General features: G+C 37.7%; 1 protein-coding gene and 1 long non-coding RNA gene across 9 annotated transcripts in view; one reads left to right on the plus strand and one right to left on the minus strand.

Moving 5' to 3' along the window:
• VEPH1 (ventricular zone expressed PH domain containing 1) overlaps positions 1 to 23,478 on the plus strand; it is a 200,239-nt gene that overhangs the window by 66,265 nt on the left and 110,496 nt on the right. For all 6 annotated transcript variants that reach the window (XR_011969144.1, XM_072618640.1, XM_072618639.1 and 3 more), the window contains exon 6: positions 878 to 1,087. Coding sequence is in view for 5 of the 6 variants with exons in the window: in XM_072618640.1 (XP_072474741.1) it covers positions 878 to 1,087 (210 nt within the window). In the remaining variant the exon portion in view is untranslated. The remainder of the gene's footprint in view (positions 1 to 877; positions 1,088 to 23,478) is intronic.
• The window catches only part of LOC140510208 (uncharacterized), a 146,441-nt gene continuing 130,296 nt past the window's right edge, over positions 7,334 to 23,478 (minus strand). For 2 of the 3 annotated variants that reach the window (XR_011969145.1, XR_011969146.1), the window contains exons 3-5: positions 11,829 to 11,922; positions 10,925 to 11,056; positions 7,334 to 10,040 (exon numbers count right to left, since the gene is read on the minus strand). This is a non-coding gene — a long non-coding RNA (uncharacterized lncRNA). The remainder of the gene's footprint in view (positions 10,041 to 10,924; positions 11,057 to 11,828; positions 11,923 to 23,478) is intronic. The other variant, XR_011969147.1, reaches the window with a different exon arrangement.

Here is a 23,478-nt window from a genome sequence, read left to right on the forward strand (position 1 = left end):
GATCCCTTCCACTCCTAGATCTCTGGTTTGAGTATCCTTAGAAGTAACTGTCAGAATATCAGGGCAATAGGAAGCCTCCCCAGCTTTTTGAATGTTCATCAGTTCCAAGTCACATTTTCCCAATTTGAGAGTTTTGGTTAAAGTCAAGAGTCCAGCACTTTTTAATATCTCATATTTTCCTTTAAATTTTAATACCCTCTCCATTATGGTTAGAAGGAATGCCAATATTCCAGAGGAGCCCCTAACTCATCAGAATGTTATTTACAAAGGATTAGTGGTCACAGAGGCTTTTATAAACATTCTTTTTTCTTTCTTTATGAGTAGGGTCCAGTCTTTTCCAAAACAAGTAAATTGAAGCCACCAACAATTTTAATTTGATTTGAAATTCCAAACTTGTGAGGTTTGAGTGGGTTCCAGACATGGCAAAGTGTATTTTCCTCATCTCTGTTTACCAAGTGTGCTTCTTAGCCCTTGTCATCAGCAATGGGATTTGGAGGGGGATTAATTTTCAAAAAAAAAAAATTAAAAAGAAATAACTTTTCTCCAGAACTGTTGGCTTCAGGAGAGAGTCTCAACATGGGCCCACTTATTGTGCGATTTATTTGTTTTTCAAGAGGCAGCTGTATTATATTGAAAACACTGCCGGATGTGGGGTCCAGTTGGAATCCTGAATCCTGGCTCTGACTTGCTGAGGGACCTTGAACAGGTCATTTCATCTCTGTGAGCCTTTGATTCTTCTTCTATAAACTAGTGATAATAATGCTTGTCCCATCCAAGAGTTATCATGGGGAAAGTGCTTTGAAAACTTATAAGGGCCATATACAAATCAGGGTAATTCCAACAATTCCTCTCCCTCTCTCTCCTGCATAATTTCTAGGTGCTTCAAGAATGTATTCCTTTCTTAATTGGACATTTAAAGAACCCTACTCACAGTGACATTATCCTAAATATACTCATCGAAATATCTAGCTATGAACCAGCAGCTTTGAGTCATTTTCTTCCAACACTGAAGGAGATTGGTACAAGCTTTCCCAGCCTGATTGGACGAATGGCAAGAATCTATGGAGCTGTTGGCCACGTGAATGAAGTAAGTAGTGGTATTTTTAACCCATAAATTCTGCTCATGATGACTCCATTTTCTCAACTATTCTGGTCTAAGGAACCAGAAAACTGGGCTTTGAAGAGGTGTGGCAGATGTTAGGTCTCATCCTAGACAAGATTCTCTGAGGATATAGAAAAGGCAAATAATGAGGATAGTCTTTTATTAGTGTAAATGGTAGCTGGGCTGCGGATGAGAGAGGATTTATGAATCTAATTACCAGAATCAGAATGGAAAGACAATTGATCTGTAGAGAAGGAAAGTGACTCTTGTCAGTAACTCTGATGAGAGAATATCTCTCTCTCTCTCTCTCTCTCTCTCTCTCTCTCTCTCTCTCTCTCCCTCCCCCCACTCCCTCTTCCCCTCCCCCACCAGCATGTGTATTATCAGCCTATAAAAGCAGAGCTGTCTCACTCTAACTTGTGCTTTCAGGAAGGAAAATAGTCAATCAATGAAAAAAATATTTCTTTAGCACTTACTCCATTCTAGGCACTGTGCTAAGTAAGCACAGGAGATTCCAAGGGAGGTTAAAAATAGCCCCTGACCTCAAGGAACCTACACTTGAATAAGAAAATTCACATATACAGACGAAAACTCACTTTAGAAGTAAAGGCACCAGCAGCTGTTGGGGGATTGGAAGGGGTGGGGGGATAGAGCAGTAAAGACCTCCTGAAGAACATTGGATTTGAGATGAGTATCAAAAAAAAACTAAAGGTTCTAAGAGGTGATGAGGAGGAGAAAGAACACTCGTGGCATGGGGAATATGAAGGGTTATTGCCTCAGAATAGCATGACTAGACTGCAGAGCACAGGTGGGTTTCACCTTTTCACTGACCTACTCTTCCAAGAAGGATATTCTCTCCTCATCTCATCTCCACCTCTTGCCTTCTCTGACTTCCCTCAAGGCTTAACTCACATCCTACTTTCCATTAGAGATACTTCCTGCCCACCCTTCCATCTCTGACTGCTGCCTGGAGGATTATCTTCCATTTATAATGTATACATATATACATACACATATATGTAGTGACACACATGCATGTGTATATAAATATATAACATGCATGTGTTGTGTGTATGTATACACATATAACATGTATATTATATATACATACACATATGTAATATGCATATACATGTATATATGTATGACAGTGTATATATAACACATATATTTCATGCACTCAGTGGTTTACATGTTGTCACCCTGATTACAATGTGAGCTCTTTGGGTATGTTTTAACTTTCTCTGTATTCCCAGTGGATGGTACAATGCCTGGCACATAACAGGTGTTTGCTCATTGATTGATTGAGGGGAGTAACATATAATACTAGAAAGGAACTAGTTTATAAAGAGTATTAAATGTCAAATAATTTTATATTTGATCATAAAGGTGATGAGGAGTCACTATAGTTCATGAGTAAGAGAGTAACCCATCAGACCTGCACTTGGGAAAATCACTTTGGCAACTATTTGGTGGATGGATTGGAATGAGGAGAGACTTGTGTCAAAGATATTAACTAGAAGGGCTATTGCAATCTTGCAGGTAAAAAGGAAAAGAATTAGAATAAGACCTTTCTGAGGCAGAGAAGGGGAGGTGGCTCTCGGAATCCTGGGAAAGTTCTTTTTATACTTGTGTTCTTCATTTTGTGTGTGTTCTTTGGGAGAGTTCTTTGGGCTTCTCTGTTTGCCATTGGAGATCAGAAAAGGCAACAGGAAGCCAAGGGCTCAGACATCAATGATGCTGCACCCCTGGACCAGCAATAATTACATCCTTGAGCACACCTTCTGAGCCCATCTTTATCCAGATGCTGGGGGACCTTTACAGTTGTCCTGACCCAGGTTCAAGAAAACTCCAACATAGCTGTGATGAAAAATGTTTTATCTCATTTTCCCCTTCCATTCTGGCTAACCAGAGGGGCTCCAGTTAATGGAGACTCAGAGTTAATAGACTTCCAATTAACATGGTTCAGTCTGCAACATTCATTTTCATCAGCTTTCTAAAAGTCTAAGTATTTTATTTAAACAATGCAAAACTTGTGTCCCTTCCAGAGAATATTTCCTTTCAGAATGAAATAAACAATCACTGGTATTTAAAGATACTAAACTAATTTTTTGTCCTGTCTAACATAATGGAACCTTTCAACAAGAATGACAAAATCCCACAGAAGTCCAAGCTGAGCTGTGAAAACACATTATGAGCTTCCTCATTTTTTAGATGAGACATGATTTGATAAAGGACACCCAGCTAGCTAAGCAGTCAGGCATCAGTGAAGAACTGAGGACCCAGGTGCCTTCAGCTTTGACTTAAAGTCTGCATCATATTGGGACAACTAGGAACTCATTTCTATACTATTCTTACTTTATGGAAGGTGGGGAGAAGACAAAGAGTGATAAACAGTTACTTCTTTCTGTAGCTTTCTAAAAATTTACATTTCTAAATGTGGCTTCAGTTAGAAAAGCAAAGCCTGAAGTAGTATTAGATACTTCTTCTTTCCCAATAGAAGGCACAGGATTCAATTCCAGTCCTATTTGCTCAGACTTATCAAAGAAAGGATGGAATTGGGGAGGGGGTTAAGGGATGAACATGTATGTGGGTGTGTTAAATCACATTGCCATTGTCTCTGGACTTCAAGATTAGGTAATTAACTTAGAAAGTTTTATCTAGCTGCTAATAAGTTCTTCTAAGAAACTGCTGATAAGTTCTAAGAAAAGATAGATTCCTTCCTTTCTTTGAGCTAAGGAATGATAAGATGAAAATATCACTGAATTGTTCCCTGTTTAGACCTTAACTTAACCAAGTTTATGAAATCCATTCTTTGACATTGCTATCTTGTCCTGTTGATTATCAGGGTGCCCCCAATGTTAGCATCAATGCCTTACCGCCTTCTTCCTTTACCCAGAAGTCTGTCTGGAGGACAGTGATATTTGTAGGTTCTTATGGAATTCCAAATAACTATGATCTCATTAATTAGGGCATAGTTCCCAATTTCTTTTGTCCCTCCAACACCTTTAAACAACAATCAAAGCAATTCATCAAGTCCCATAACTAAAATGATGATTTTTTTTGCCCCTGGAAGCTCCAAATTAAAATTTACATTATACAAGCATAATTTTAAAAATTAAAATTTTGTTCTACCTATAATTATGAAATCTCTAACTGTAAAATAGTTACAATTTTTTGTCGGACATTATGTAAGAAATAAAAGAAGCAATCCAGCAAGACAACATATGCTTACTATTATCTGCAAGCTTTCATATTAAATTTCTTTATTTTATAAATATTTTGGTGAAATAAGTTACAACTTGGAAGATGTTTAATGTAGTCTAATAAGGATGTCAGACTTCTTTATTTGAACAAAAGTTTACTATATATGACTCAAAGCTAGGCAAACAGTCTTAAACTTGGTTCTGAATTGAGTTTCTATATTTCATTTTAAAACAAGAATAAGGTAAGAATATTTGCTTATACAAACATGGTAGAAAATGGTGGGAGAAATTTACCAGCACTCCTGATGAAATAAATTTTTTTTCTAATTTTAGGGACCTAACTAATCAGTGAAAGTGAATAGCTAAATTGTAATATAAAATATAAACTTCACTGGCTGACAAGTGCTATATTAAATGACAAATGTACTTAAAGTTCAATTGTATATATTGCTTCATATTTAAACAATATTTATATACAAAGTGTTCTAAAAGTCAGTTTAGTTTTAATTTTTAAAACTTAAAACTGCACTAAGTCTTTTGGAGTACCATTTTAGACATATTCCTCAAGTTGTACGTATCCTTTGGAAAAGTCTTTTGGGCTTGTCTGTTTGCTATTGGAGTTCAGAAAGTGCAACAGGAAGCCAAGGGCTTAGATATCAATGGCATGAATTAACCTTTGTTAAGGAAGAATCTCTATAGATGTGACTTTATTCTTTCACTGTTGTCCTGGTTACACTCTCAGAAAATTGACTGAATAATTTATCAATGCTGCTAACAAGTTCATTCGAAAATCTATCAGACTGAACAATAATAACCTAAGCAAATGGTAAGTTTTAATTGGAAATCAGTCTTGATAGTTTAATGACAAACAATTTAAAGTTTGTTTCTGCAGAGCATTTGTGATTGTCAGTAATGATTTCAAGCTAGCTTGTAATGTGGGCCCAACAACCATGGTTTTCAAAGACCTTGACATTTGCACTGCAAGAATGCAAATCTTTGTATCATTTTGATCATATGATTACATAGTCCATAAGTTATAATTACAGGGTGATAAGAGAATGAGGAAGCTACTCTTTTGCAGCATATAGAAGACAATTAAAAGTATGCATATGGATCTGACCATCAGGTGGGAATTAGTTTGTGCTCCAATGTTGAACCTTGGGGGATAAAAGGGATGCGGAGGTGGGGATATGGAAACCATCTGAGGACAGGTTGAAAACTGGAAGAATACATTGTGCTTAGATAGAATGGGGTCAGAATTTTATATAATCACTTCATGAACACTAAAATCATTGTGTGCATGATTTTGATGATTTTGAATTGCTGCAGAAACAAACCTATAATGCTTTAAACATGTCCATGTCTATTGTCACAGAGGGAAAACAGATTTGTAACATAATCAGAAAATATATTTATAATAATTATTGCTAAATATGCCATCGAAGAATTGTTCGTGTAAACCCTTTGGACCATTGGCATTCATGAACCACTAAATAGGAACCATTGAATTAGTGTTTTGCCTCCAAAGATGCAGATTACTGTGCTCCCTCACCTGGCCATCCTGTGTGACTTCTACTCATGTTCTCCCGTACCAGTGGCTAAGTTAATGTCAAATCAAGTCATCAAGTCAAGAACGATGTACTAAGTACCATGCAATGTACTAAGGACCCAAAGAAAAGTGAAAGGCAGTCCTTTATCTCAAGGAACTCAACAATCAAATGAGGGAGACAACAGGCAAACAACTAAATGCAAACAAAATACATACAACGTATATGAAAGGTCATCTCAGAGGAAAGGCAGTAGTGAGGGGAGAAGGGGGATATTAGTAAAGAACGTTGTACAAGATGGTATTTAACATTAATCTTGAAAGAATCCAGGGAAGCCAGGAGGTAGAAGTGATAAAGGAGAGCATTCAGGCTTGGGGGATGGCCAGTAAAAGTGTGGAGTCAGGACATGGAGTAGAAGGTACAAGAACAAGGTGAGTTTCACTGTATCAAAGAGTACAAGGAGGATGGGGGAAAAGTACTGCTTAAGAAAGGTAGAATGGAGCCAGGTTTTGGAGTCCTTCAAAAGCCAAGCATGATTTACATTTGATCCTAGAGCTAATAAAAAGCCATTGGAATTTACTAGGTAGGGGAGTGATATGGCCAGACCTGTGCTGTAAGAACATCAGTTTGGCAGCTGAATGAAGGTTAGACTGAAGTGGGGAGAGATTTGGGACAAGAAGAACAGACAGAAGGCTATTGCAACAGTCCAGGTATGAGGTGACGAGAGCCTGCTTTAAGATTCTTACAACCCTCTGCCTTTTATTCTAGGCATGGCAGATAGAGTGCTAAGTCTGGAATCAAGAAAAGCTAGGTTCAAATCCCAGTCTCAGAGACTTCTTAACTGTATGGCTCTGGGCAATTCACTTAGCTTCTGCTTGCCTCTACTTCTTCAACTGTAAAATGGAAATAACAGCAGGGTTGTAAAGATCAAATGAAATGATATTTGTGAAGACACAGCACTTAGCAGACACCTTATAAATACTTATTCCCTTCTCCCCCTCTTTCACTTCTCGGCTGCCATCACTACAGAGCCATAAGAGGTCCCTCACAAAGCTGAGGGTCACTTTATATTTTTATTTATTTTCTGGGTTACCATGAACAAAAATTCCTCCCCATGCTGAGCTGTCGGTCCTTGGATATCCAACATACTTTGTTGCTGGGACCATACTGGAAGCTTTTCTAGCGCGCTGGAATCTGCCAGAAGTTATGGTCCATTAGTTGAACTTTTAAGAACCTAGGGTGAACTCCAGGTCATATGAGATGTTGGAGAAAGGTTTTGTGAAGATGTCGGGTACTTGAGTATAAATAATCCATCTTTGGCTGATGGCTGCAGTAGGGGATCTGCAGGTCTCCCTCCAGTACCAAGAAATTCAAGCTCTGATGTGACAGAAAACAGAAACTAACTGAGCAGAAACCTTTTAAGAGCCTGTCTAAAATGAACACATCAGTGAATATATTCAGTTACACAGTGCCTAGCATATAGTGCTTAAGAAATACTTTTTAATTAATTCATCATTTGTAGTCGTGAAAATTTTTATTAAAAAAATACAGAATATATTCTCCCACTTTGGGAAAAAATCTGTTACCTAAAAATATCTACCACATATAAGGCAAAACCAGGTTGAGGGAAAAAAAAGTTGTATACACACAAAAAAAGGTTTGTCATACATTCTTCCCCTCTCTTTAGGGTCCTTTCTTTTTCTAAACCCAGTCCTCTGAGGCCTATCCTCCTTGACACCATGCTGAGAGCACACACACACACACACACACAGCTGTCTCATTGATACTGGCTTGTCCCATATTTTGTCCTGTGCAGTCCAGCAAACAGCCAAACTAGGCAATTGCCTACGTAGTTCGATCTTGGGGACTCCACAAAAGCCCCTTGCCTCAAGATGGTGCCTCTCTAGCCTCTGGGCTGAGGTCTGAGTTTCTACTATTACACATTCCTTTGGATTAAGGAATACTACAATTCCCATGTTGAACAGCTACTAACATTTTAATAAACTTGTTACTCAAACCCATCTCAAGAACAACTCAGAAGGATGAAAGTGAGTAAGTAGTTCAAAGCTGGGGCTTTGCTTCTCAAAAGCAGGACTGAACAGGGGAACACTATTCAAGCAGCAGGAGAGCACTGGATAGCTATAGAAAGCATCATTTTCCCCCTCCTTGAATTTCAGTGTTGGCACGGTCCTAATCTCAAAACCTACGAGATATATGAGAAGCCAGTCTCACACTAGTTCAGTTCAGCCAAAGTTTATTAAGCATCATGCTATGTGGAAGGCAAGAGGGAGTCAGACAGAGATAATAGAGAGCCAGCCTCAGAGTTGGAAATACTTGGTTTCAAATCGTGCCTTTTACACCTACTGGCTTTGTGAGTTCAGGCAAGTCAATCAACCTCTAAGCGCTCAAGGTGACTCTCTGAGAGTACAGGTTGCAAATGTGCTGGTGGAGAAATCAGACTAGTTCTGCCGGGCCTCAGAAGAGAGAGCCAGGAGCAGTGTCAAAATGTGGAAGGGGCTTCCTCAGGAGGTGAGTTGCTCATTGCTACCAGTATTCAAGACCGGACTGATTAGTCCCTTGTTGGTGGTAGAAGACCACTTAGCAGGTTCCTAATCACTCTTTCTGACTCAAGATTTTCCCCTCTCCAATCTATCTTCACAGAGCAGTTTGAATAACATTTTAAATGCACTATTCAGAGTGCCATTCAAAATGTTCAGTGGCACCCCTACTGTCAATGGAATAAAATATAAATGCTTTATCCTGGCATTCAAAGCCCCTTATAATTAGGCACCAACCTACCTTTTCAGCATCATTTCACCTAACTCTCTCATTCTCTGTAAACTCTGTTATGGACTGAGGGTCTCCAGACAGAAATGAAACAATCCTTCGTCTCAAGAAGTATATATTCCAGTTATTGGGGGTAATATATCTTTATATCCTAAGGTCTGACCGTAGTTACTTTTTATTTGTCCAAACTCATGATTTCATCCACGTGAGAAATTCCCGTTATAGAAGCCCCTCCACTGATGGAGACTGGCAACTCACCTGAAACTTATAGTCGAAGAAAGTTAACTGGCTGATCTCAAAGAAGTTAAGGGGTGCGCCCATATTCACACAGCCAGTATTTATTACTGTCAGTGTGTGAACCCAGACCTCCTTGGCTGCGAGGCCAGTCACTTAAATCTTGCTGTGTCTCAAGTGCTGAGCACAGAAAGTACAGTATACATTTTTATTGTATTGGTATTTGTTGACTAGGTTGAAATCAGGAAATCTCAGACAATGAGCAAGAAGTCCAGAGAACTGTGAATAGCCACTTTCTTGAGTGTTCTGGGAGATAGAGTGTGTCAAGTAGAGAAATTAGGGGAAAGGGAAGATAAAGGGGGACTTTGCCCCTGAGCCATCTCTCTTCAGGGCTTAGCCATCTAAGGAAAGTGGAGCTGGTGGACCCATGAAACAGAAATAAGTAGTTTACATTATTCTGTTCAACAGTGGATGCAGATCTGTTTTGTTATCATACCTGTTTTATAGGATTTCATTGGTACTAAGACACCAACCAAACTGAGCATTAGGTCTATGTGGTAAAATGTCCTAAGTTAAATTATGATGACTTGGTTTTCTTTGGTTATGGGAAATAGCTATGAAAGAGACTAATCAAGTGTTCCCCAGCTCTAAAAACAACTCAAATTGCTTTGCCCTCTTTTTTTGTACACTTATTAACTGAATATACAGTGATTTAAATTAAATCCAGACAGGATCAATTTTTGCTGTCCTCAGAGGACTGCGGTAGGATTCTGGAAACTTTATTTCTTGATGGTGATTGTTTTCATTCAACAGGACCTTCCAGTCCTCCCTGCAGCAAACTGAGAAGGCTGGACTTTGCCAGTTACAAGGTCTTTGCAGGGGATGCTTGGACCATTGAAGAAGTCTTCCTTGTATCAGTGCTTGACACTGGTTAGATAGGAAAAGGAGAGCTCCTCAGGAATTCTTTGGTCCTCCTCTGAGAAGCTGACTTGAATTGGTTTGTCCTTTCACTTCCACACCAATGGAGACCAAAGCTATTTCATTTGAAATAGTCCAACTCCCATCAGAATATGGTCTCATTAGTAGTAATGGCTAGACCAAGCAAATCAGGGCAGCTCTGTAAGTGTATTTTTTCCATTTACTAGATTTCCTGGGCAGCCAATTCTAGAGTGGTGAAAATAAGAGAGAAAATGTCTTGAAATGTCATTGTTCCATATTTCTCTATAGTATTTACTCGAGATTATCCCTGCCATTGAAGTCTATGTAGCATCCAACCAATGTCCATATTGTATTGGTGGGGATCAGAGCAACCTCTCTCTTCATTTATCATCACGCTCAACATCTTTCTAGTGCTTTAAAGTTCACAAGGCATTTTGTCAACATGATATCATTTGGTCCTTTGGCATTTGATCATTTGACATTTCTAACTAGTATTTCTGCTGTCACGGGGAACTGGGCATTAGATCCTGTGCATTTGCTCTCATTTTCTTAACTGACCAAAATATGCCACCTAAGCAGCTAGAGGATTTATGTCCTTGCGGCTCTCAGAGGTGAGAATACTTCTCATTCAGAGAAATGGCTTACATTCGGCCAGGTCAGGTTTCAGGGATGTCCGGAAGACCTTTCACAAAGTCAGGAAGAAGAGGAAAAGCAGAACACAAGTAGCTGAGGACTGGACCTATCATGCTCAGCCAGCTTTTAGAAACTTCCTGAGAAATGGAGAGCCAAACAGGGAATGAGAGATAGAATGGTATGGGAAACACCCGTTGGGGTTAGGTTGGCTCTTCCTTTAACTTATTAAACCATCACTAACTAAGATCAGTGAATCAAAATTGACATTTCCACAAGGGTTATGACCTTGGACAAAGTTGTGTGTGTTTGTGTGTGTGTGTGGCTTAGATAGAACATTTAGCTGTACTGAATATCAAATATATGACACCTATTCTCCTTCTTCCATATTTCCCTCATACTCTGGAGCTAGTGGGGCTGACTTATACCTATTTCCTGTTTTCTGCCCTTCTCCTATTCTGCCAGCTGCCAATGCCTACCTGATGGTAGGACAGGATTTCCGTTTGGGGAGAATACATCATTCATCTCCTTTCAGTGCTCTATAGGAGTGCTCCTCTTGATGATCCAGACACACAATTGTGGTGCTTTGCTCTTGAGGATTCCCTGAGAGACTTAAAAAATACATATTTGAGAAAAATGATCCTATGATAAAAATATTTATGTTAATCAGGTCTTTACAAGCGTATACAAAACTATCAACAAATGTTAAATATTCAGTGATTTCTTAACAAATATTTTTTAATTGATAGTCATAAGCCAGAGATCTCAATTTAGGGGACTAGGAAATTCACATAGTCCCACCTTTTCCTAAACAAGAATCTCCCTGAATAGTAGTCATCCAAATTCACTTCTGGTGAGGGGTAACCCAGTACCTCTGAGGTGGTCTATTTTACTTGGGTATAGCTGAAATTGTTAAGACATTTTTCTTTATGTCAACCTCAATCTGCCTCTTTGCAGTTCCTACTTTTGGCTTCTAATTCTTTCCTGTAGAATAACAACAACATTCACATAGTATTTTAAGGTTTACAAAGTGCTTTATATATAATATTTCATTCTAACAATAACCTTAGGACCTAGGCACTATAATTAATCCCATTTTATGGATGAGGAAACTGAGGTAGACAGAGAAGGGAAGTGACCTGTCCAGGGTCACACAGCTAGTCCATTTCTGAGACAGATTTGGAACTCAGGTCTTCCAGAATCCCAGTCTAATGCTCCACCAAAAGCACCATGTACCTGGAAGTACAAAACTAATCTCTCTTTTACATGCCCTTCAGATGCCTGAAGGCAACTGTAACATGCTGCTTGTCTTATTTTTTCCCAGCTCAATGTCACTCATTTTTTCATCTAATGCTCATACAAAATAGCCTCCATGGTACTCACCATTCTCATCACCCTTCTCTGGTATTTCCCAGCTTGTCATCACTCTTGATAAAATACAGTATCCAGACTGCTCTCAATATAGCCTATGTGGGGTCTAAACGAGACAGACCATGATAACAGTATTATCTTCTTAATTCTGGAGACCACGTCTCTGTTAATGCAGTCTAAGATCAGTGCCCTGAAACATATCACTCTAGGTCTCTCTCCATGGTATCATCAAGGCATTGATCAGGGTTTGTTCAATTAGATCATGAAACTATTTCCCAATCCACCCAAATGTTTTTTTTAATCTAGCTCTTATCAGGTTCTATCTTGTCCATGAGAATAATATGGAATTGTCAGGTGTTTTTTTTGAAATCTATGTACTTGTTGTCTTCTAACCTACCAGTTATATGGAGTTATCAGGGAGGACTATCACTTCCAATGAGAGGGCTTGGGGAATCCTTTTTTAATTATTAGTAAATAGTATTTCATTTTTTCCAATTACATGTAAAAACCTGTTTTAACATTTATTTTTTTTTGAGTTCCAAATTTTCTCCCCCCCTCTCCTCCCTGAGGTGGTAAGCAGTTTAATATGAGTTATATACGTTCAGTCATGTAAAACATATTTCCATGGTAGTCATGTTGTAAAAGAAGAAACAGACCAAAAAATGAGAAAAATAAAGAAAGTGAAAAATATATGTTTTGATCCACATTCAAACTCTTATCAGTTGTTTCTCTGGATATGGATAGCCTTTTCCATCATGAGTCTTTTGGGATTGTCTTGGATCATTCTATTGCTGAGAAGAGTTAAATCATTCATAGTTGATCATCACACAATGTTGCTGTTACTATGTACAGCGTTCTCCTGGTTCTGCTCACTACACTTAGCATTAGTTCATGTAAGTCTTTCCAGGTTTCTTCTGAAATCTGCCTGCTAATCATTTCTTATAGCACTATAGTATTCCATCACAATCATATTCCATAATTTGTTCAGCAATTCTCCAATTGATAGTCATCCCATTCCCAATTCTTAGCTACCACAGAAAGAGTTGCTATAAATCTTTTTGTACATGTAGGTCCTTTTTCCTTTTTTATCATCTCTTTGGGATATAAAGCTAGTAGTGATATTGTGAGATGAAGGGATATGCGCAGTTTGATTGCCTTTTGAACATCCAAATTGCTCTCCAGAATGGTTGAATCAGTTCACAACTCCACCAAAAATGCATTAGTATCCCCAGTTTTCCCACATCCTCTCCAACATTTATCATTTTCCTTTTCTGTCCTATTAGCCATTCTGATAGGTATGAGGTAGTACCTCAGAGTTGTTAAGTTGCATTTCTCTAATTAATAATGATTTAGTTAGTGAACCTTTTCAGGACTGCTTGCCCACATTTGGTGTCTACCTGTCACCAAACTCTCACCCGTGGCTCCAAGAAGCTGTAGCACACACAGTGGCCACATTCTGGGAAACTATCTTAGCAAATGGGCTAAACCAGATTAAGGATAACCAACAAGCCTCAAACCCATCAATGAGTTAGACGCATGTTTATCCCAAGCATGGGAAGACTTCCCTGGCAGAATAGGTAGATGTGAACAGTTTGCTTTAATGGAACATGAAGGTGGTAGAAGCAGGTACTGTGGAGTGCTCAGAGCTTGACCAAATTTCAAAGACACCATAGTCATGTACTGTATCCTGTGTCAGCATCTGACTTTTGTCCTGCCACTGGACATTGATTACTTTGGAAGAGAGAGTGAGATTGATGACTTTGTGCAACTCTGCCTCATTTAAATCCAATTCATGTGGAAGTCAAGACATCACTCATTCATGATGTCATTGGTCTTCTTGGAAAACGTAGGATGAATGACCATCTAGCAATCTAATCTGTGGCTTATTGTTCTGAACCAACATTTATGGCTCAGTCTTTCCTCGTTGTTTATGGATGCAATTAAATGGGGATTAGAGTTTTAGGAATACAAATCAGGGACTTTGCTCCTAGTTAATTTAGAATGAATGAAAAACCCAAAGAAGATGATGATATTTGGTGCATTGGCTTTAAACTCTTACAACAATTTCTTTAACTTTTTACCATTAACCAGTATGATTGCTAACATTATGGAGTTAAACCATCAATGGTCAAAAATTCCCCTGATCTACGGTGTTATCAACATCAGTTAATTTTCTGCTAAATAATAAATGAAGTTAGAATAAATAGAGAAACATCTGGTGTTCCTCAAACAGATCTGAAGTGATTAGAAAATCAGAACTCCTGGACTTTGTCATCAATGTTGATGGCAGTTCTGATGATGTATTCTAAGATATTTAAGCAGTAAGTACATATGCTGAGATTTTCAGTTTTCTAATTGCAGAGAACTTTTAATAGGGAGTATAAGCAGTCACTGACTTTGCTCGTAGGGAGAACAGCCCCACTTAGAACAGATGTAGTCTGAGCTCTTGTAGATGGAGGAGAGCACTGGCTTGTAGTACTAATAAACAGGACATAGGGAGCTAAGATTCAAGAAGGAATTCTCTAGGGAGGTAGCCTCTGGTTCTTTGACACTTCACTTTGGGAGGCTGGTCCTGCCCAAGCTTGAGTTTCCCTTAAGACTTATCTCTATTAGAGCTAACATTTGTGTATTGGTTCTTTTGGCTCTCTGAGAAACTTGCATTTGCCCAGAAAAATTATCATGGATTGCATTTCTTAATATTGAAAAATCCAGTGATGATCAGTGTCTACCCACATGGAGTTCCCAGTAGACACTGAGGTAGGAATGCTGTTGCACATCTCTGTATGTCAGGGGGGTTTAACTTTTTTGTGAATCATGGACCCCTTTGCCAATCTGGTGAAGCTTCAGAGTGAATTTTTTAATGGATAAAGTATAGAAGATTATAAAAGAATGCCAAGTATATTTAAAAACCAGTATACTAATTATATTGAAATTTATTATATTTAAATGCAATAGGCAGAATATTTTTCACAAAACAGTTCAAGCCTCTTCCCAGATCTCTAACAAGACAACAATTTGGCAGTCTCTCTCTCTTTTTTAATATATAACCATAGTAATGGAAGGAGAATTAATTGGAAAGTCAACAACAACAATAATAGTTAATGATTAGATTTTAATGTTTGCCAAGTACTTTACACATATTATCTCATTTAATACTCGTGACCCAGTGGAGTAGGTGCCCTCCTCAGATGGGAGTGAAAAAAACTCTGGGGAAAGAGAAAAGTCATACCTTACATGAGGCTTATACGTAGTAATATATGTGCAGCTTTACTCCTACACACAAAATGGCGGAAAGGGGCTTTGAGAGATCATTCTGTTGCCTTATGATTGACTTGGAATTCATTTAAATTTATTTTCCTGCTTCAGTCACCCCCTATAAGTAACAAAATGACATCTGTATAGAACTTGATGTCCCATTTGGCAGGTTGGAAACAATGTCATAGTTGTGATCCAGTTGTAGAGAATAGTCCTAGGTTCTTTATTTTTTTAAATCATCTTTTTGTAGCAAAAAGGAAGGTACTTTACAGCTACAACTACAATTCTAATACAAAATCTAATCTTCATTTTCACAGAGCCCTTCTCCTATAGTCTGTAAAGGGGGTAAATAGGGTAAATCACCAAGAGCTGCCTGTGTGTGGTTAACTTGAAGCTTTACCAGCTGAGATAAAAAAAAATAAAATAAAATCAATTGGTAACCTAACCCATCCAACTCTAAAACATTTTTGGCAATATTTAGATTGGAGGCAATCTTCCAAAATCTCAAATATAGATTGTTTCTTTAAGGAGTAAGGGCTGTAAAAATGAGCTTGAAGTACAGATGAGGCAAAGGAGGACTGGGTTTTCTCTTTCCAGTCCTAAAAATGTCATTGCTATCTATTTAGGAGAATAGAGTTTGAATTTCTGGAAGTACTGAGATAATTATTCTCTAATTTTCTATTGATTTAAATATTAACAAAATTAATTTTTTAGATGTGATAACACTGGTGTTATCAAATAGTGTGATGAATAGGAAATTTCCCTTTGAAATCTTGGAAATTCCATTTCTCATCCTACATTCATTCTTGATCTCTTCCACCTTTCTAAGGTGACTGTGCCAAGCCCACCATTGAGAACTTGAGCCACATGACTAGTGACTGAACACAAATATCTCCCCTGCCATCTGCAGAAGGGGGGAGTTTAATGACATCATTCTTGGCTGAGTCTCTGGTGCTGACCAGAATCCAATGTAGAATTAAGATCTGCCATGTTCTCCGATTTGGATTTGAATCAAAACAAAGGATACATCTGCTTTCATCAGCTGGTGTGTTTTTATAATTTCTACTGCTATTGTAGCTTTTATATGCTTATTGTCCAGAAAATCTCATTTTACTGATCTTTAATATTATATCAGTTATATCATAAAATAAATGACATATTCTTCTACCATGCCTCTAGAAACTAGTTTATATTGCTGGAATCACACCAAATGAATCCAAATAATGAGAAAAGTTGTTATTTTTTCTAATTTACATTGACCTTAATTGTTTATGGAATATGCAAATACCATCTAATTTTAATTGAGTTCTTTTATTCAACACAGCAAAAGAGAAGCTGTCTTTAACTAACCTTTTGCATCTATACCAACAAATTGAGGCTTCATCAAAGGGGAGAACAAGAAATGTAATTTTGGGATACAATGCCATTCTGAAATACACTTTATATGAAAGATGTGCCCTTCCAAATTGACCCCTTCTTACTACAGTGAAGATCACCTGATTGAACTTATCTACTCTATCCACAATGAGAAACAGCATGGAGCAGAGTTTGGAAGATTGCCCTCAGAGTCAGGGAAAAATGAGTTCAAATCCTTCTTCAGATATATCCTGACTGTGTGTCCTTGGGCAGCCATTAAACGTCCAGACAACTCTATAGGGATACAAGTTACTGATCAATAAGAGTCAAGGGAGTTCTCAAACTAATGAAATTGAGAGTGTGAATTTTCTTTAATTGAGAAAGAAAAACAAAGCATGTCCCAAAAAACTTAATGTAGTTTTAAACTACAAAGAGATTTAAAACGTGTTAAACATATTAAAGGTTAAAAGTACATAAAGACTTTGGGAAACCCCTTATTTTGACAGGAGTTTTTATTTGGAGAGTTACTACCCCTGATGATAGCACAAGTCCAGATACAACCATCATGACCACACACACACACGAAACATAAGATCATTGATAGAATTAGGACCTCAGAGGGTATGTAATCCAGTGCTTTAATTTTAAAGATGAGGAAACTGAGGCATTATGTCACTTTTAAAGAAATTTTTCATATATTTAGAAACTCTTCTCATTCATACAACCATTTTGCAGAATGGCACAGGACTTGCTTGTTTGGTTCAGACACATTTTTAAATGTTAATTTAAAAAGCAATTACCCCAGAACTCAGGGATTACTGAGTAGATTGCTTCTTTGCTGCCCTACCTACTTCAATAAAGAGCATGAGTTTCACCTGGTAAAGGACATGTGCTTGAGGATGTTATAATTTCTATCCATATCTGTTATATAAATAAATAATATATGAGGCAATTTATTTCAAAGTCCAAAAGAGACTAAGAAATAGGTAGAGGAAAGGGAATGACTGAAGATGGAGGTAAATAACAGAAGGTAATAAATTTCAGTATTTAAAGGGTCATAGACCCATAGCCAGAAGGAGTTCTTGCAGAAAAGCCAACCATAATATATCAATGTTAACAATTACTATGGTTATAATGATGATTCTCACGTTTCTATACCACTTAAAGATTTACATAGAGATTTCATCATGGCACCCTTGTGAGGTCAGTGGTGCAAGTAGCATACCCATTTTGTAGATGAGGAAACTGAGGCTTGAGTGAATTGTACAAAGTCTCACAGCTAATAAGTATTGAAGTGAGATCTCACAACCTAGTTTTACGACTCAGAAGTCTGTGATCTTTCAGGTCATCATTACTCAGTAAATGGTTTACCAACTATACCCTGATCACAATAAACTGAGTCATGAGTAAGTTTCCTATTTTGCTCTTCCATAGCTGCTTGTGAACAGTTGTACTTACATGGGCTTCATTGACTCATAGAAATCACCTCTTTTTAAAACATGTCACAAATGTTGCTTGGATGAGAGGCTATCTGGCATAGGAGATACAGGGGCAACCTCAGAGGCAGGAAGACATGGGTTGAAGTCTCAGACACATACTGACTATGTGACCTTGGGCAAGTCAAGCTCTTGGTACTTTAGGCAACTTTCTACTTATTGCAGAGAAGTTGCCATCTACGTTGGAAAAACTCATACCCAGAGTTCTCTACACAAGTGTACGGCTCATCACCATTGTACCAGTTGGTGAATTTGAGGCCACGGCAAGCTGTGAAACAAACAAAAATGCCAAATGACTCAGAACTGACATCCCGTTTCCATTTGGGGAGTGACTGGTGGCTGAGGTGCATAAAAGGATGGGATCAGAGGAACTCAGAATGACACCATTTTAAAACCATCTGTATTAATTAATTTAACTGTTGGTACTTCAAATATAAGTTTCTTGCCCAAAAACTGATGGAATTCTGTATGAGTGAAGGAAATGTACCATATCATGCTTGACAGTCTTGCTACAAATGAAATCAGCAGACAGAAAGAAATTACAGAGAGAAATTACATAGTGGAAAGACCAGGAAGCCCTGGGTTTGAATCCTGCCCCATACATTTACCAACTGTGTGACTCTGGGCAAGTCATTTAGCCTCATTGGCTCTCAGTTTCTTCATCTGTGAAATGAGGAGATTGGAGCTCTCAGGTCTCTTTCAGAGTGAAATCTGTAATCTGTGAGACAATATTTGTAAAGTCTCTGACTAATAATATAACATAATATATATATTGCACCTTCTGCGTGCCTTCTTCTATGAAGAAATTGACAAGATCCTTCACACCAAGCTCCTAATACTTGGTGACTTCAATATCAAAGGGAATGTTGGTGTGTATGTGCCTGGGTGTGTGTGTGTGTGTGTGTGTGTGTGTGGTGCACATGTGTGGTGAACATTCCACACTCATATACATATATATATATGCATGTGTGTATGTATATTATATATGTATATGTTTTATTATTTTAAAATAAATGAGGCAAAAGGCTTCTAGGCTACTTAGAAATTTTTTCAGGAAGGAAATTGAAAGCATAAAAATGTTTATGTCTTGATGGGTAGTAAATGACTGTTTATTGATGTGGAAATCATGACTAAATCAGTCAACTGTGTAGACAGATCATTATCTGATTAAAGGTTAATTAATAATACCAATTAATTAATACCAAATAAAGGAAAAAGAAAGCTGACAAAAGACATCGCATGAAATCCCAGCTGCCCCATGTTTCCTTATTCAAATAAGCTATTGAAAAATAGGAAATGAACAAAGAAAAAGGATTCCAATCATTGCTATTGTATATGATATTTTTATGTATAACCAACACAAAATAATTAGCACAATGAGGTGGACAAAAATGCCCAGAAACCATCACGGCTAACTCATGTTTTAAGTCCCTGCAAAGTGAAAAGTGGTAGCAATGGGCAACGTTAACTTAATATCAACTCATTTTTAAACTGTACAGAGGAGGAGAATAAAAGATTATGAGCAGTCTTGATTCACAAACCAAAGAAGAATGTTGGAAGCAAGTCTGCTAGAAAGTGTTGAATGTTCCCCGGCTAAGTCAGATCATATCCAAGATTATAGATGAAACTGGATAGAGAACAGCCAACAGATTTTTTAAAATGCAACAGATCTGCCACCATTTCCATAGCAAATTATTTTTGTCATTCATGGCATGGAATTATCACATCTGTAATCCAAAACATCAAGATAGGTTTGATGAGGATCTGATCTCTGCTTTCTCATTTTCTTATAAACCTTTATTTTTACTTTTCCTCTTCAAAAATCATTTTCTGACACGAATTATAACTTTTCGTTTTGTTTTCTCAGCTACATTGTAAAAACCCTAAAGGTACCAGATATCATTTGTCTTGAATCTGTTCTCTCCTCTGTGATCTACCAAAATGCTTTTCAAGTAACAAAGTAGTTTTATGAAGTACTATAGAAATTTAAACTTTATTACTACTACTAATGTTATTTGTGAAATTAAGACACTGACAACTTCCCTATGAGTATAAACGTAGTATTAAGAAGGGGATGAATCACCATTAAAATTCATTAATGCCTTACTTAATCATTAGCAAGCAGCCACCAAATAATGATCTAAAGGAATGAGAGGAAAGACAAAATCCTCTGGTTGCCCCAATGAGTTGTGCTGCTATGACCCAACAGATGTCATGACTTCCTATGTTCATATTAGAGTAGCCATATCCTTGCTTCTTGGTTTTCCATGGCTATTATTCCTTCATGAGTGTTTTAAACTGGCTAGGTTGGGTTGTCAGAGATGCTTCCTGAGTTTAGGTGGTTTTCGGTGACTTCATTTTGGCTAATGTCTACAAATGTCTTCCTTCTAATAGAAGCATACTATAAAGCAAACTTTTACAGTTGGCAGAGTAGTTAATAAAGTCATGGGGAATGTGTATCTAGGTAGGTCAATTTCATAGGAAATGTCAGTATCTGTACAATTGTTGGCAATGGATGGCCCAATCAGTTATTTGTACAGAAGGGAAAATTATATTCTACAACCTGATGCCCACCCTGACTTGGATGAGGCAGGGTGCCCAGGAATTTGTTCTTGCTGATTTTCATATGAACCCAAGTAAGACATTCCATCCTCCACTTTCCTTCCCTTGTACTGGTTGTTCCCTATTCCTGGAATGCTCTTCCTCCTTTATCTGATCTTTTGGAGGCTCACCTCCTACATAAAGCCTTTTCTGATGCTCCCAATTAGTTGGCGGGTGGTTTACCCCACCTCAAAATGCCTTTTCATTTATTTATATATTTTTTATTTACTTAACCATGTTTCACCCCCAGTATAATAGAATCTCCTTGAAGGGAGAAACTGTTTAATTTTTGTCTTCATATACCCAATGCCTAACATGAGACTAGAATGAATGCTTAATTAATGCTTGTTGAATTGACTTGATCGGTACTAACAGTATTAATAACAAGAACTGAAATTTTCACCATGCTTTAAGGTTTCCAAAGAACGCTATTATGAATCATCCATTTTGCCTCAAAATTACCCTGTGAAGCAGGTAATTTAAGTATTAACCCCACTGGGCAAAGAAAATGAGGAAATTGAGGCACAATGCTGTGCCACTGCCTTCTCTTGGTTCCCTTGCTACTTCTCTGATGGTACGTCCCCAGGTCTGTGCTTGCTTCACTCTTGTCTTGTCACTTAAATTTAAGCAGACTTTAAGCCTTTGTCCTGAGCACTCTTCTCTTCCTTCTCCATATGCCTCTTTCTATAGGAATGGGGATAATAACTAGACCTGTGATTTTACTGATATAGGAAATATCAATATATTTTATTGGTATAGGACAACCCATCTTGCTAGTGCAGCAAATGGTTTTTTTTAATATATAAGGATGGGACATATTTGGGCATATTTGTAAACATCCAGGAAAGAGTCAGAGCATAGAACTATACTGAAGATTAGATGAAAATAAGAGAGGGCTGAAAGGCCAAGTTTCTGGTGGAGATAGGATGGGATGGGAGCAAGGACACAAGCAGAGTGATTGGCATTGACAAAGAGAAAATTCATCCCTATTTCCCAAGACCAGAGCAAATGAAAAGAAAGGGAGGTAATTTTGAGTAGATTTAACATATTAGAATTGAGAAAAAATGGATCTTGTGACAAAGGTCCTTAATATGAGGTGAGGTCCTTTCCTGGGGAGGAGGAGACAATGGTGTAGGAGGTAAGTGTATGGTTAGGGTTAGTTGTTCTCTAGAAGACATGTGATCAATAGTCAATTAGAGAAGAATAAAAGGAGCACAGAGAGGCCACTTAAGTTTAAAGAACACAAATCTGTAGTGGCCCCAGTCCATTTGGTTGTTTAACTTTTTTCAAAGGCATATAATAGCACATAAGGATGAGAAAGGTGGTGAATGGAAGGAATAAGCTGGAGCTGGTCTTTAGAAGGGAATAAACAGCCACATGATGAAAGATCAAATGACCCAAAGGGAGACTTGAAATTAGTTGAAAAGTTGAATTAGTGAATTACATCATGAAGCCTGTGAGGGAAAGGTGGTGAAGGCAGAACAGAGACATTGGACTAGGAAAGCAGGGAGTGTAAAATCCTTGAGAGTGGGGATCACACCTGTTTTGTATTTCTTTATGGCCCCCATAATATAATAAATATAAATAACTGCCCCAAAATAGACACATCATAAGTATTTGTTGTTTGATGAGTGTATTTCCCTATACTATACAAAAGAGATGTTTCAGTAAAGTTGCATGTATGTATAATTTTTCCTAAATCAAATCATGTTTCAGGTGTGTTAGGGAGATGCTCTGCTCAGTCATCCTGAAGTGAATCACTGTGTAAAGATTCCCTTTGTGACTGACGACCCTTTAATTTTCCTATTTTCTACCTTTGGATTTTTGGATGATGGATCCTCTTAAATGAATGCATCACTTTCAGATGTTTGTTGAATGCCTGTCAGTACCGAGCATCATACTGAGTGACATAAAGGACAAAATAGAAGTATAAGAAAAAATAATTTCTCTGGTCTCTTGACTGCTGGGAGCTTCCCATCAAATTGGAGAAGTAAAATTCAGACTAGCAGTTAGAAAACAAGAATATATAATCAAGTTGTGTTTGAAAGTTCTGTTGTATAAAATCTTATAAATATGTCATGTAAAAAATAGGTGGACAAAACTAGGACTAATGATTCTAAAGAGGAGAAGATTCAGGGGAATGTGTACTAGCTGCCTTCAAATATTTGAAGGGTCATCATGTGAAAGAAAGATTAGACTTGCTTTTCTTGGCCCCCAAGGGCAGAAGAAGGAGCAGTGGGTATGAGGAGATACAGTCATTCATTCATGCGTGCATTCATTCATTCCACAAGAATTTATTCAAGTTAAAAAGACAGGAATTTAACCTTGACATAAAGAAAAATTGCATAGTAGAGCTATCTCAAAGTGGAATGTACTGTCTCAAAAGATGGTCAGTCCCAACCCACCCTCCCCCATCTGAATGACAACCCAATAATCTTATTATAGAGGGAAGTCTTAGGATTAGTTTGCTCTAGACAGTCTGCAAAGTCCCTTCTGTCTCTCAGCTTCTGTGATTCTATAGCAGGAAGTCAGAAAAGATGACTCCCTGGGTGGAGGCTCCCTTAATTTTAGCAAGCCCTTGAAAGAAGGACTGGATTTAAAGAGGGGGAGAGGATGGAAGAGAGCATAAGAAATTGAGGGTCAATATGGGCAAAGGTATGAAGGTGGGAGTTAGTTTGCACATATGTATGTGTGTGAGGGAGGAAGGAGTAATTCTAACAAAACAAAAAATATATACATACACACATATGAAGATTTAGAGTTATTACATTCTCCACTGTGTGTAGAAAGGTACTTTAAATCTTTCATTCTAAAATACTCATAACACACATATATAATGTATGTATATATACATATATATGTGGATATACATGTTAATAAATGTATATATGTGTATTAGGGAGAATACGATCCAAGTGATCTAAAAATCAAGACAGAGAGGTTTTGATTTTATG

Source organism: Notamacropus eugenii, chromosome 6 (genome assembly GCF_028372415.1).
Source record: "Notamacropus eugenii isolate mMacEug1 chromosome 6, mMacEug1.pri_v2, whole genome shotgun sequence".
Taxonomy (NCBI): Eukaryota; Metazoa; Chordata; class Mammalia; order Diprotodontia; family Macropodidae; genus Notamacropus; species Notamacropus eugenii.